The sequence below is a fragment of the Bombus affinis genome, chromosome 7, assembly GCF_024516045.1.
Source record: "Bombus affinis isolate iyBomAffi1 chromosome 7, iyBomAffi1.2, whole genome shotgun sequence".
Taxonomy (NCBI): Eukaryota; Metazoa; Arthropoda; class Insecta; order Hymenoptera; family Apidae; genus Bombus; species Bombus affinis.
The window spans coordinates 8,815,966-8,832,173 of record NC_066350.1 but is presented as its reverse complement, the minus strand read 5'-3'; the positions used below and the strand labels follow the sequence as shown (position 1 = coordinate 8,832,173).

At 42.0% G+C, this 16,208-nt stretch overlaps 1 protein-coding gene and 1 long non-coding RNA gene across 12 annotated transcripts in view; one reads left to right on the top strand and one right to left on the bottom strand.

The window, feature by feature from the left end:
* Nucleotides 1-16,208, bottom strand: part of LOC126918888 (protein dead ringer) — a 135,680-nt gene that overhangs the window by 92,152 nt on the left and 27,320 nt on the right. For all 11 annotated transcript variants that reach the window (XM_050727410.1, XM_050727413.1, XM_050727412.1 and 8 more), the window contains one exon: nucleotides 374-577. In XM_050727410.1, the coding sequence (XP_050583367.1) occupies nucleotides 374-577 (204 nt within the window). The remainder of the gene's footprint in view (nucleotides 1-373; nucleotides 578-16,208) is intronic.
* Nucleotides 574-4,431, top strand: LOC126918935 (uncharacterized). The gene is made up of 2 exons (XR_007711480.1): nucleotides 574-1,821; nucleotides 2,812-4,431. It is a non-coding gene; the product is annotated as an uncharacterized LOC126918935 (long non-coding RNA).

Below are 16,208 nucleotides of genomic sequence, written 5' to 3'. Positions count from 1 at the left end.
ATCCTGAGTTGAAAGTAAAGATCGTAAAAACGGAGTCGTTGTTTTATTATAGTCGAAAAGAAACGCGCGTTACTATAGCGCCACGATGGCGCCAAGCTCGTAACGGATAATAGTCACAGAGTTGCAACAATCTCTCGAGATTCTTCAAAGTCCGTGCGTGTGTCGTTCGTATCTGTCCTTTCGAATCGACGTACGTTCTTTCTCGATCAAGTTCTACCGCGAATTACGTAAACGATCACTCGACGTTTCAAAGACCTCGTAATTACCCCATCTTCATCGAAACACAACGTTCTTACTTAACGAGAGATTCACGACATTCATCGAGGGTCTTGGAGAACGGACCCAAGCGTTAAAACGTCTTTTTTCCACTGACCTCCATTTTCAGCTTCGTCAGAAAGTGCGGATGGTGTGCACCCATCAGACTGTTCAAGTGTGTTAATGGAGTAGGTGTATTAGCCTGTGCAGATGCATTATCCGACGATGAGTGCGTGTTACCGTTAAGTGGTTGCTGAGGTAATTCCTCGCCGCTCTCTTCGTCCTGAAGGTCTGGATCCGACAAATCCTCCTCCTGATGCGACTGAAAACAGATTAACGATTCTAGTTAGAACGCCTGTCAACATTGTACTCCTTCAGGCAACTACGCAGTACCATAATTATATAGATTATAGTTATCTGTAAGCTTATTTAATTTTTTTTATATTTATAAACAGTGTAAAACCATGTCTAATTTCTAGGCCATCAGGCTGGAATAGATAAATTCATATGTACATGCGTAATTAGGTAGCAACACTGTTACAATGAGAGATTATTTTGAAATATTTCACAAAAATTTTATAAATTCAAGGTGATATCTTCCATATTACTGGTATCACATATGAAAAATAGCTATATTCGCGACTTTTTGTAGGAAATAGATAACAATTACGTAATGTGTGATATGTAATATTTAACATATGCAATTTATAACAGTTATTACATATCGCGACAGTATTTGAAATACGAAATCCATGGTAGATACTATATTTAATAGCTTGCCAGAATTTCTCTCGTGTCACACTGCGGAAGGGTTAATAGTAAAATTCAAATAGTAAAATATCAAGACGATCGAAACGATAGATTTCGAATTCCTCGTAGAAATTTCACTAAATCTATAACGATACGGTTCTTAAGAATTTGGATAACTTTCGCAAAGTGGATATATGGATAACAGAACGTTTCTCTTCTTTGTATTTTTCATATACAACTTTCACGTGTCAACATGTTGCTATAAGTTGCACATTTTTACTCGATAGCTTAGCTAATGATAGTAAAATAAGTTTCGATATTTCGTTCGATGATGCGCATTCGACCCATTACGGCGTGACTCATAGGAAAACCGAAAAGCCATTAAGATTAAAGTACAACCGGTAATATCTTTAATTTCTGTTTATCTGTCGAATAACAGTTACGCAAATTTTAACCTGATTCCATGATTGTACGGGTTAAAGAAAAGCCTGGGAGCGTTGATACGCGATATCAACGGTTCAGGTATAATCGTGAGTAAAGAGGGCAAGATATCGGGAACATTAAACATTAATTAGGAAAATGGCGAGTGGGCCTTCTATATGGCAAGATAGCTGCTATCGGGCGGCATTATTATGCTACGGGTGTCATAAGTGTTTTACGAGCGTGCGCGTTGTACCGGTCAACAGATAAAACTATGCGAAGTGACATTACCGAGAACGGAAATGAGCATCGTAAAATGCGTGGAAAAAGCGGATGTTCCGTTGTCTTGGTCGCGGAATCGGTTCCTCCTTATGATCGGCTCAACGTTTCTCAAACGTAAGTACACACGACATCGCGAATAATTGCACTTTGAATTATCCTCAATTCGTTTGTTCTTTGTTCCTTTTTCTTTTTTCTTTTTTTTTTTACGAATATGCCTAATTCGTTTCCAACTATCGCCTCCTCGAATCTTTTATGGTAGACATATTCGTGGAGGAATCGGTGCTATCGCAGAACCCGACAATTGCTTTCTCACGATCGTATCGCGACGCGTTATTAGTTGTTACCACTTTCTGCGGGCAGGGTAAATGCAGTCCAAAGATTACAGTGTACAGTCACCGTGTTGTATAGTCACGACTAACCGCGATAATTCGGTCGTTATACATTTCACTGCTACCCTTTAAAAATATCACTTCGATATGAAAATTTCGTTCGCGATACCGCTTTACTGGATGGAAATGGTTTAACGCAAGAAACGAAAGAGTTCAATAGCTACGATTACCACTCGTCGGTTGCAACTTTGAATGTTGTGACATCAATTTACTACGGTAATTATCTAATGTCAAGCATAAACTATGATATGCTAATATAAAGACTTCGTAGAAAAAAAAAAGCAGGACGAATTATATTTCCACCTTTTACAGGGTGACAGTTTTAAAGTTCAGTACGTTAGCAAAATTGTCATTTTACTTGATTTTCCAGTTAAACGTGCACTTACGTTCATTCGTCGACGTCCATTCAAATAATTTTAAATAATTTTAAACAATAAGCTTATTTCCTTCTTAATCCTCTCTGTGCAAATTAAGTCACCCACATCAATTCCTTCTTTTTTTTTTATTCAAGGTTTTAAAGGAATTGAAAGTATTCTAGAATATTTATTCGAGTTTTCACCGTGCCTTATATGATCAATTTCCAAGGGAAGAAAATGTTTAAGAGATTTTGGAAATCGTTTCGTAAGAATAAGCAAAATTCCGCCCGGGGCGTCAAGGTCCTAACTTGCCTACGAAAGATTAATATATCCCTTTAGACGACCTTGTACTTTTCCAGGGGACCAGGGAAACAAAATTCTGGAGGCGTTCGTCGTCCCATGAAGGTGTGCCCTCTTTATCTACGAGGCGTGCATGCAAATAGATTCATCGAATCTCGGGGTGTATTCAAATAGCGATTGTCTACCTGAAAAGGGCGGACTTGGATAAATATATACCTATCGGATGCAGGTGCCGCGCAAGATGTACCAACTGATGGTTCCGATCTAAAACCGAATTGTGATCGAAGCGAGAGACGACCAGATATAAGAACGGTCCCTCTGTCGGCGTTTTGAGCACGTGTGATAATATTGACCGTTCGAGGTGGTCACCGATGAACGATGGCCCTCGCTTGATGGAATCCTAATCAAATACGAAGCAACCTCGTCCGTCGAATTCCTATCCAGTGGGACAATCGTGGAGATTCCAATCTACTCTCCTCATATTGTTCAAACGACCACGATTTTTTCCACCATTTCTCGCGTTGCGATTAGATTCACACGACCTTTCTTTCTTTTTTTTTTTTCTCTTGATTCTCATGCACGTGATATTACAGAAGGCGCACGTACGGATAGAACAAAGATCATCGCAGATGCTTGACAATCGCGTAGATACACTAAAATTACAAATCGCAAAGCGATGCGAGTTACACGTCTCTGATACCGAGCAGATCGATTACATTTAAAATTCAAAAAATTACATATAACATGTACATGAAAAGATTAACTTCTACCTAGTGTTTGACGTATAGCAGAGATCGTACATACTATAAATTATGGTCTTGGTGTTAGAAAATATACATAATGGAACGTACTGTTGAAACACTCGTGGAACTCACTCACGTGAAAGAAAAAAAACTCACTCCGCGCCGAACCAGACGCATCGCATTTCGATATCATTAGCAAGTGCAACGAACGAGCCGCAACTGGAGTTCTCTTTCTGATAAGACGTTGTGAAAGTTTCACGGTATCGCAGAATGTCGGTAGTTTCATGAAAAATTGAAAGTACGTGATAGAAAGTCAAGTGGAGAAAGAGTGGCAGTCGTGAAAACGAATGACGCCATTTGACGCTGGACGCATCGGTATTCGCGTCGCGGGGCGGCCCACAAATTACTATATCATTGAAGAGGTTGCTGGATGCTCGAGGAGAGCTGGCGTCATTACGATAATCACGGTAGAGGCGTTCGGAATATATACCATTGTTCTATAACACGAACCGCCGTTCGTACGTAGGTGTTCGAATTTCTTACTACGGGACCCTCGACCGAAACGCAGGCATATTTGATTATATAACACTATATGTAAAATATGTTGGTTTCCAACGTAATTTTCATTAGCTACACCTCTTTCCGGAGTTAACAAAATATATCTTCCTTTATGCTGGTCAAATTTGATAGCTTCAAATATCCTAATCGTATGCGGTAGGTTGTAGAAACGTTTCTGTTTAATCTATAAATGGTTTTTATAAAATTTAGTAATACAACGAAATTCTGATTGTCCAAATTATACGATCGTGACACACGTTGTTCACCCATAACGGAACTGTTTGGATAATCGAATGGCTTCGTTTCCACGAGAGAACATTTATTTCATAATATTTTCTAGATATTAATATTAAACAAAAATAAAAACTTTCGAATAAATTCTTAGTAATTTCTTTCACTTTCCAATTCCTATTATCCAATTTCAATATCACTATTAAATTTTTCGTTGATCGATCCACTCCGTTAATCGATGTTTCGATAATGAAGATTCTAACATGATAATCGACGTGACTGCATCGTTGCCAATCGGCAGTTTTAAAATTCTTTCCGAATACCAGATACGATGATGTACATTCATGTTTCATAACACTTTCCAATGTTGAAATAAACTTTGGAGTCATCACACGGAATACTAGAATTCCATAGAACAATGAATTAGAAATTCTCCTTGCGCTTAGACGGGAAGTGAATTCGCAAGGTTCCGCCTGAAAACCATCTTTTAAAGGAACAAATATTGCGTCCTGCTGGTTTCTTTCCTTGATCCCAGATACTAGCTGAAGATGAACGGAATAAATCAATAGAGAGCGCGGCGAGGGATCCTGTGACTTGAGCCAGGTCGGCCAAAGCTTCAGGTAAAACTGTTACCCTTAGTAAACAAGTGGGCGCGGCCTGTTCCTCATCCATAGAAGAAAAATCACTCCCACGTTTCTGTCACCGGGAATACCTGTGGATGATTGTGCTGCTGCATAATTCCTAGGTTCGCCTACCGAAAACACGTCGGACCTGGGACCTGGAACAGGCTCGTGGGCAGCTAATCGAATCACAAGAGGTCTATTCACGCGGAGCTGGCTCTCTTTATTAGTCCACAAAAGCTACACCTGTACTACTCTGGGCGACGCGATGTATCACCGGGATCGTCGCCTTCTTTTATTCGAACAGTAGCGCGAAACCAGATGACGTCCGCGAGCCGAACGCGTCCAATTATCGGTTTTACGTCTATTTTCGATCCGAGACTGATCAAAAAAAGACGACGCGCAAATGAGATTTTTAAACGTCGAGAGCGATCACGAGTTCTCGACGCGCCTTGATCTTCACTACATTGTGCACCACTTTTCGTGCCGTCTTGGTGATCGGCGAAAGAATAATGCGATACAGCGACCGGAACGTTTGTCGCTTGACTGGCGTTACGAGAATGACGTATAAATACCTTGTGAAAAGAAAGGAAAAATAAGGCTGAACTTTTTCGGCACATGCACGAAACTTGCGCCTTCTTTCATAACGTATTAATAGCTTTTGACGAGCGGAATTAAGAGATACTGGTTTCAAGGTGTTGAAATCATTGTTTTAAAGCTATGCGTTACACGAGGTTCGTGCATATCCCGCGGTATTTACTTGCACATACATATTTTACGACCTACGTGTATCGTCAGGAGCTTGATTGACGGAATGGATTGTTACTTGGTTGGATACGCGTGCGTCAGGTTTAATTAACATTATTAAAGAATATGTTGCCGTTGAATGGACACGAGTAAATTTACATCTTGCAGTCAGCGTATCGTTGGAACCTACTTGCCGAAAACTTTCGTATATTACAAAAGAAGTTTGAAATGTAGTGTATTCGAAAACGAAGTTGAACCAAGAGAAAGCGACGGCATTCTTTTCAGAAGACAGAAACGCAAACGTCAAAGTGACAAAATGGGCGGGTATCATCGAGAGACCGTGACCGAGCACGGCAGACCATGATGCAGTCGGTTATAAGCAGCAAAGTTCCCTTCCCTGAAAGTCAACCCTCGGCTTCATGAAGACGTTTTAACGAGATTTAATATATCCTAGGCACGACAATAGCTAAATTTACCGGAGGCCAGGCCGTGACGCGTTATCCCTTACGCTTACGAGCCATGGCAGATAACCGAGTCTCTCGTGATTTATTACCGCGCCGCCGCTCTCTGTACGATTGTTTTATTGTTTATACCTTATAGTTTGCACGCTTCGCGGGTGTACCCGTAGCTCGGTAACAAAGCCCGCGCGACCGTGCGTTCATGCATGCGCGTGGATCCCTAGACACGCGCGTACGCGAACACCGCGGTCAGTAAATCATCGCCTAAACGCTCGAGGCGCTACGGGTGGCGCGTCTCTAAATATTCTAATTATTGTCTTGTAATCGCGCCGCTCATCCAGAACCTTTGGTTTTTTCAACGAAATACCAGTTTATACGTCTCCTCTGTTTCGCACCAATTTTATATTGTTCCTTGAAAAACTGTTATTTTTTGTTTGGGATGATCTTCGTTAGATATATCATTTAGTTGTCATGATACGTTTCAAGTATCGTTTTAAATCAACGGAATAAATCAATGTGTCTTTTTCCTTATTATATAACACAATTTGCTTCCTCCTTATAACTCACTATAGTTACGTTTCAAGAGTCCGAAGCTATTCTCATATTAATAAATAGTTCTCATCTGCGTTTCGAATTTATGCAATTATATATATATGTCGGAGAGTCAGTAGGATTTGAGGTGTGGGCAGGCAACGAATCTTCACCAGTAGTAGCCATTGTCGAGGTGTGATCCAGAGTTTATTAACACAAGTATGGAGATGTGAGACTTGACAAATAAACTGCGGCGGTTAGGTACTCGCGATGCGAATGACAATAGTCTGAGGTCCGATAACGAATACGCGGTCAACGGGACTCTTTTATTCTTTACTCGTCGGCAACGCCTAGGTGGTACTCTCAGTTAGCACGCGAAGTAAGCACTCTATCGAAATGATGAAATCGTACTCGAAGCTCTCTCGGTGACGCGGTTTAAGAAAAACTGATCCACTCTCTGGCGGCACCAGGTCTTTTATATTCGTGGAGACAAGTCTTCGTTCGGAGAGTGAGGGAAATTGCCGTTGTTGTTAATTGATCAGTCTTTGGAAGTATCCTTCACGGAAAAGACTGTTTGCCTATTTTCGTTAATCAAGGTTTAGGGTTTAAGACGGGTCATTAGGCTGGCTGCAGATGTTTTGCGAATATGTCTCGACAACCGGCAATCGACCTACCCATAGGAAACCATTAGTGTGCTTACTGTCGAGTGCCGTTACAACTATTTCTTTTTATGGAGGGCTATAGACTTTTCCATGACTTTGTTAGAAAATGTTCGTCCCTTGACCGCGGCTACGTTCGGTGACTGGTTGTCACCTCGAACCCAAACTCATTCTCATAGATTGCAGGCAATTACAATTGGGCTGAAGGACGGTGATTGTTTAGCTACGGCTATGGCGGAGTCCAAACTACAATATTAGGGATTTTTCCCCGGTTTTCGACGGAAGGCTCCGGTGTCTCTCCATCTCCGACATATACATATATATGTTCTCTGATATCGTCAGCATCATTGTCGCAAGCGTTGAAAACTTGACCTTCCTCCTCGAAGCGATAAATTAATTCACGGGATATCGATCGTGCGGATGCACCGAGCTTCGATTTCGCAAGCTGATAGGAAATATCGCGCGAAGCAGAGGTGAGCGTATCGTTCTTGATACGCGTAATATCAAATAAAGGAAAGGAGAATTGATATGCGATTTGTTAGGCGACGAGGATGAAAGAATCGGCGCAGAACGATGAAAGATGGAACGTGGAGAAGAAATAATTTGTATATTTTTTTGTTAGATTCAATATCCATTCACTTACGTTAAAAATTACTAATACAAAAGGTCAAGGACTGCTTTGGATTAACATTTAATGCGCTCGAGAATAAAAATATGACGCTGTAAAAAGAAAGACACGAAGATTAATTACCGAGCGTTCCGCAATACCAGATCTCGAAATTTAATTTGTAAGAATTATTTATTAAAATATTTTTAGAACGAAAATATGGATAAAACATTTCTGTGTTTTTCTTGATTTTACCATGGAAAACATCGGATGCTTCCCACGCATATTTTGTGATCGTAGTTGATAGCGAAGGAACTAAACGAAGATAAAGAAGAGCGAAGAAGAGCAAAATTCTCGTTTAGACGTTCGTTGGTGTCCTCGTGACGAAGTGCCGGGTGTAAGCCAGTGCACAAAGGGAGGACGAGAAACGAAGAAATAGTGCAATTCCAGGCGTATTACACGGACGATTAATTTGGCCTTACACTCGCGCGAACCGCGGTGAGATGTATCGCGCGACTAGAACATCGCGTCGCGCGATTCGCCGATTATTCAAAGAGTCGTGAGCTCGCGATGATTTTGGTACCGCGTCATACATCAAACGACCAGACGTCTGTATCTTCAGCTGAAACTCTGTTGCACTGTTAAGCGAGTTTCATTTTTTCTTTTTCTTTTCTTTTTTTTTTCGTTCTCTGTTAAACCGCGCGATCTTTCCCACTGTAAATCGTAGGTATACGGGTTTTGCTTTACGACTTTGGCAATTGTGCTTTAACGCGTCCAAGGCTTTAAACATAAGGTTTTAAATCTCTCGAACGGAAAGAAACAGATTTGATAAAATAAATAACTTCTTATCGTAAATAGCAGCCGCAAATTGGAAACGGCGTAATCGCGAGAGCCCTCATCGCGAGACGCGTCCCTCTACACGCTGCGAAATCTTTATTACCACGGAAAATGGAAACGCGTCTTCGTCGCTCGTGGCAAATTGAAACGCGTAAACTGCCAAGTACGACCGGCTTGGAACACGCGCGAAATGGAACGCGTTATCGGCAATGTTATCAAACTAATTTCCTAAACCGGTAACACCGGGAACGTCCAAACGAGAAAACGGGTTTCCAATGATTATTTTATATTTCGCCGAACGAACGTGTTCACGAATGCTATCTATAATCACTGGTAGGTGAATTAGGACCACTCCGATATTTTTGATTTTTTTTTTTTTACCAAGAGATGTATGCGAATTTTAGTAGCAGTTGGAATAAATTTTAACGTTAATTACTAGGGTTTTATATACATACGTATAAATAATTTGCCTCTTTTCACCTTCGTTACAGCTCATATTCTTTATAGCACGTCCCGTGCTATATACTAGATTTTATGTCCACGCCATTTCGATAAATGTAATGGTCAAACGATTTGAAATACGGACATATTCCACCGTATTCTTCTAGTGATAAATTAAATAAATGAAATAATTGTTATACAATCATTCACGTAGGTAATTATTAACAATTTAAACGATCAAAAATAATTTATGCTATATACATATTAAGCGTAGAAGGTATCGTAGCTAGAAAAGTAAAATGAGGTTCTTCGATTCGATGACCAGAAAACTGCACCACTGATTATTCTCGGGAAAAGAATATCTTCTTCAAACAGTTCGTCAATATTATCGACATAAAATAGTCAATCTTCCTGTTAGCGATATGAGCGTGATAGCAAGAAGGGAAATTAAACGAATCGTAGCTATCACGGAAATCTTGAACGTATAAAAGCGTACAAACTTTGACTCACGTTTATTGATATTACTTTTGTATCGTTTCTCAGCATGCAAAGACGAGCGTGCAAATGCAAGAGGAGGAAGAAACGTAGAAACACGAGCTATATAAAACGAGGATGGATTCGAGCAAACGTTTGATGCAATAACTCAAAGAGCTTTTACGCAAAGCGCCGTTTACCCACACACGATGGCGCGCGTAGGTGAGCAAAGCGTTGGAAGAGTGCAACGATTTAATGAATGACCCCGGCGTTCATCGAACGCGCAATAAAAACGAAAGTTTAAGTATCTACACGAGTTCCGTTCGGACCCCCTGCGGTGCTCCCACGTAGAGATCACGGCTTCATCACCAGATCTTCTCGTTGTGTACGTACGCAACGAGTTACCCGTGTACTCGTGCGTTCGTGAAGCAAATTCATAAGTGGTCGATGATAAACAGCTCCGAATCGGAGTCGTTTTGGCAGATCGATCGATTTAGATTGAGAGATTACCCCTGGCGGTCACCATCGTGTCGGGGAGGAGAGAATAACTTAAGGGGAAGAGGGGACTGATTTATCGGCTCAGCCAGGGCTTTTGTCAGGTATATAAATTCATTGACCATCGGAATCGTCATCGCTGTAATCGCCTTTATTTATCAATATCGCCGGGAAGGCGCATCGATCAAACCTGTCTATTTAGGTGAAGCTTCCTACGGGACACCTTGTCGGGTAACATGCTCGCGATCCTCGTACCTGAAACGTTCGCATTTTTGACGACCTTTCCGCAGGGACCAACGTTACGTTAATTCGAGCGCAATACTCGTTCAGGAAGGATCGAAAGTAAGAAGCGAAATGACCAGATTCGTTAAGTAGCCGTGAGTACAGTCTATGTGGCCTCTACGAGTATCTTGGTTCCACGTGTTTGCCAGATTCGAGATCTCGAACCTCTCACGGCAGGCAGGAATTATTTTTATCAATCTACGCTTATGCAACCTCGCTGGCCCTTGGCAGGGGGTGCTTCCAAAGGGAGCGATCCTTTCAGAACAAGAGATTCAACGTAATCGTATCGAAACGCGGTAAATAAAATCGTGAAATAAACGAATACAGATAAAAGGAACTTTAACCAGTGCGACAATGATAAGTGGACGTTACGAATCGTTGAATTTTTATACAAATCGACCTTTAGACTACCAGAAGATGAACCTTGCCGGGTGTTTTCAAAAGAAAACAATTCTTTCGAACGAATGCAAAACAGGAGACTCAACGTTATCGTTAAAACACAACAAGGAAGGATGAAAAGATAAGAACGAAAGAAGGCATGGCAAAAACAGATACGTATTTCGATCACCAAATCTTCCCACAAATCTATCTACAAATGGAATTATCACGTAAGCTCTTAGTAAAGATCGGTTTCCAAAAGAAACGGAACTTTTGAGTCTTCCAATACGAGCACAGGATATCCAACAAAATTATATCGAAAGAAAAAAAGAACAGCAAAAGATATTTCGAAATAAAAATAATTCGTCTTGCGTTCTAAGAATGTACGCCTATCCCGACCGCCAAATTTTCGCGCAAATCTCCCTACAGATAGGAGATCACGTTGTCAGCATGTAAGTCGAGAAGCAAAGAAACTAAGACAGAAGAGAAGAAGCGAGCTGACAGGACAACGCGATATAGAGGGGCGTCCGTCCAATTGTTCGGGCAAAGACGGTGTCGCGTTTGGAGCTTTGTGAGTCGCGAGAAAAGCTGTCCCGATCGGCGGGCACGTCAGGGAGAGCTTATACTATATCCCTGACTCCGAGGGCGGTCCGCAAGATCAAGTTCGGGGAAAAGGGTCCCCATCGCGAGAGCCATATTTATAACCGTGGCGTATTTCGTGTAAAGTAAATCGGAGACGCGGCGGAAAGACGGACGGACGATGGCTGCTCCGCCAGATTTAATTAATGACCCGCCGAGTTTGATCTGCCGCTACAAAGACCGAAGGCAAGCACCGATCTCTTTCTCTTTCTCCCTCTTGTTTCTGCCCTCCTCCTGTTCGCCACGCACGGCCACCAAAAGTCCGTCGATGGAGCGAGCAGGAGAGGTCGAGAGCAAACGTTTATTTCGGTCTTGGAGCGAGCAAACGCGAGAAAGGGCGTCCTCGACACTCGTCCCATCTCCCTCTTATTGTTCGAAAGCGCTTTCTCCTGCTTTTCGACCCTTTTGCCATTTTTTGCGCCTGGACGCCGGGCGGGAAACCACCGTTCGACAAATTGTACGTCCAAGCTTTGCTAAAATTCGAACCCCTAATCCCTTTATTTCGCTATCGTTCCCTATACATTCTGAACAATCATTTAATTCCAAAGAGTTTCCGATACTCGTATATTTTTGCTTCCGATGACAAAAAAGTAACATTTTTTCCGAAGAGATTTCTGTTTATATGGGCAAGATTTATATGGATTTATATGGAAATATTTTCCACGACAAATATGTATAAGTGGAAATAGAAATGATTATAGATGATGCGTAAGATCTGTTACTTCGCTTATACGTCCTCCAATGTAAAGTATTAATCGAAGGAAAATTTGCTCGAGATTTTCAGCAAATGTAACGAATAATCTTAATAAACATGGCCAACGGCGTAATGCGAAACTCCGTTTATTGGAGGAAAATTTTAGTTAATTTGATTGAATTCGACGAAGCAGCATGTTAGTCGCGGAAAAATTCATACGCTTTTGGGTCCATGAAACGTGAAAATTGGCGTGAAATACCCGCGTATGTACTTGGTCAAAGTAAACACGGATAGCACGACAAACGGGGCGCATAGAGAAGAGGCTTCTGGTGCCGTATAGTTATTTCGAACTTGACCCACATATGCCCGGCTTCCGGCGAACCACGCTTTGACGGATAGCGAGTCGCACAGTCGAGCCGGCGGACGTTGGTCTTTTATTTTTTTTCGTCAGCCAAGGTGCTGAAAGAAGTAGATTGATCGATCAGGGTCGTCGAATAAGAAGCGTCTTTATTTCGCGCGGAATTTCTACCGGACTGACCCACGATACCGCGTAAGATTTATTTTCGTATCACGGTCGTATGTAAATGCGCCGATGATTTACAGAGAGAACGAAGAAACGACATCAAAAATCTAGTCGTCGAAACGTTTACAAGAAATCGCGATTGCCTTTTAACGAATCAAATATTTCGAGCGAGTCGCCACCGGCAGGTAAACGATCTTAAAATAATTGTAACTGGCTCCTAGCTCGAGTAAATTGTTGCAACAGCGAGAAACATCCGAGCATTAAGGATGACATACGCGAAGAAGGTTAAGGTAGAGACTGTTAGGGAGTAATAATTGTCATCTAAATCCAAGAGCTGAGAGTTGATGCGAATTCCGCGGTAGAGGAGAGAGGGTTAAAGCTGAGCCGGGGCAGAGTTCGAGGGGGCGGGTGTGCTGCTTTGGCCGCCAAAGGGGGAGGGTATAGAGCAATATTAATAGCGTGGGTGGTGGCGGAGCGTCGTGGAAGATATTGTTAGAACTTGGGGGCTGCGTTACGTGGTCCAGAGGGGAGCTCCTTGCTAATGGGGTTTTAATGACGGCCAGCTGTCCGTCCGTCACACACTTTTAGACAACTATTCGGTATTTCTGTATCACCATCTCTCGATCCGATTTCTCGTGCGTGCACAACAACAAGAGATCGAGCGACGCGAGAGCCTCCCACGCGTCTTCGATCTTTTCGGAGAGAGCCGCCGCGCCGACCAGACTCGATAAATAGCGTTCGCGAAACGCTGGTCGCTCGGATATTTAGCATCGTTCCACGTCGAACGTTATTTGGTCGGCGCATCTCACTTCGACAGTGACGAATTCGAATTTCCAATTAATTTATTGGATATCATCATCCTCTCGAGTCCGTTACTTGTTATCCGAGCTTTATTTATAACGTCTCCTAAGAACCCGAAGATCGTTCGTTCGTATGTGGCTGAACTTTCAGAAATTATTGGCGATAATTTGAAATGCACGAACAGACTTGACAAGACCACGTGGCCTAAGGGATGGCGCTGAACAAACGCAAAGAAAAGCGACAGACTACGATGCGATTTTACGGTCCATTAACTCATCCAGCTAGACGACCAACGGCATAGAAAACTTACAAGTTCCACCACCTTGAATTCCAGTACGGATTTAAACACGAGTACTGAGCTATCCTTTACGTGTATATCCTACAGACGAAACGGTACCAAAAAAAGGAACCGCGCAAACCTTGGCGTCAGTTTTCAGTGACCGTACCCGAAACGTTTTCATTCTCGCAGACCTTGAGATTCTTTTTCGAGACCCTTGGCTACCTGAAGGACTAATTGCGCTCTGACCAACAGTTTCTATAGGAAGTATGCCCAACCGCTGAGTCACAGTCAATTGACTCTTCGTTCCTGCAATACCGATATTTTCCATCGATGTTTCCTCAGTTTATCGAGAAATCGCGATTGTTGGGTTGTTTGCTTTAGCGATGGACGTGCCTGCGCTTAGGTTTGGTAGAAGTGGCAGGGATAGAAAGTAAGATTCCCAAGGGCACGCACGGAATGTCCATTAGAACGATACGAAAGTTTTACCCAGTTCTGACCACCCTTGTCTTATCTGACCCAACGTCGTTCGCATATATCACGAATTGCCGATTACGATGGCGACAGGAAAACCATACTCGAGATATTACACAGAGACATCGTGAATTTTACGTTTTATCTCGGAATGCACGAAGAAAAGAGATATTTCCTAAAGGAGATTATGGGATCGAAGGTAAACAGATTTGTACATTTTGAAATATTATTTATTATTTATAGACGAGTAAAGTAGCCCATTTTGAACATTAGATCAGGAACCATAAAAAAGCAAGGAATACGAAAAACAAATTAATATTATCAACAATTTTTTTATCTACTAACAGAATTTTTATTTGATATTGCTGAGCAACGTCGAGTATTTATGACCACTGTATGACTCACTGAACAACGTGATTTATAAATATAAAAAATAAAGGATCAGAGGATTCCTTCGGGGGAAAAAAAAGGCGTAATTAAAGAGGAATTCGTTAACGCGGCAAAACAGGCACTCGGAGAAACTGTCCTTCGGTTCAAATGTACGGAAAATTCCGAAAATCTATTGTCAACGAACCGGGAGGTCACCATCTGTCGACCATATGATCGGCTTTCTCGCTCATCGTTTCTTTCTCCATGTCTTCTCCGTCCTAATCCCCGATTTTCCTTCCGCGAAACCGTCTGTCTTAGACCATAACCTAGAATAACCGAGATGCCTGTGGACTCCTCGGTCGCCGCTCGCGAGAATAGAACGAATTTATGGAAAACTATTCGAGGAACTCGACGAGCTTACACTCCACCTACAGCGTGTCGGACTTGTCCATTGTTTTCGACGCTTCGCCGAATACGGTCCAACCGATTTTCACCGCGCACAATCTTCTCTATCGTAATAGTGGCAAATATTTAATACAGATGTGAGTTCTTGCAACGTACCGCCACGTATTGTTTTACGAAGCTCGTTTCTAGCCGAAAACAGCGTGTAAATACGCGTGTAACATCTCGCCCGTAACAACCGTATAGCGGCTAAGAAAATAAAACACAAGGCGAAGAGCTATTTAACAGTGATACACCATCGTGGCCAGGGCGAGCGCGTAATCTGCGCATTTATCATCGGCACGAAAATAAAATAAAAATGCTGTCGGGCGGAAAGTAAGATCGATTGCCGTGGCGACCCCAAGACGACCAGGACGACGAGCGTTCTGAAATAATGCCAACGACATCGGATATCGGAGGAATTTTTAACGAACACCCACGAGGCCTATATCCATGCTCTTGCTCTGGGATTCAACGTCGAAATCAGGGCCTGGCGCTTGACAAGAGAACATTTTATTAAACAATTTATTAAATCTCTGCAACAACTCGAACGCGTGTTCTTTGATACGAGACCTTGAACGAAGAAAAAAAGGACGCACGTTGAATTCTCTCGATTACACTTTCAAGAGTAGAAACCGAAAGTCCAGGAGGAAAGAAAGAGATACGTAAGACCGGCTGTCCGGTTCTTAAGTGTTCCCGCTGTAATTTTTTCCGTTTATCTGAGACACATTCTCCGATAAGAAGAACATCGTCGACAGGCAACATTTTCCACTCGACTCACCGGAAAACATTTTCGGAGGCAGTCGCGAGATTACTACCCGGCCGCTTAACTAGATTTTCAATTCGTAACTGGACGATAATGTAGAGTTATTTGAGTCGGTGTAATATTTGGATTCGGCTAATCATTAAACTCGGTTGTGAAGAATTTTTACGAGACCTACGTTTGAAAATAGGCTATTCGATTCGTTGTTGGTTAGACGTAATAAACGATGAAATATATCGATGAAATATATGCACATTGTGCATTGTACATTGACAGCCATAATTCTCTAACAAAGATAGGTATAACTTGTATCCAAAGGGTGAAAAGTTTATTCAACCGATGCTAGTATTCGTGATTGTAATTATCATAAATCAGTAGCACGTGTATATAATTTTCTACAAGTTATTTTATTGT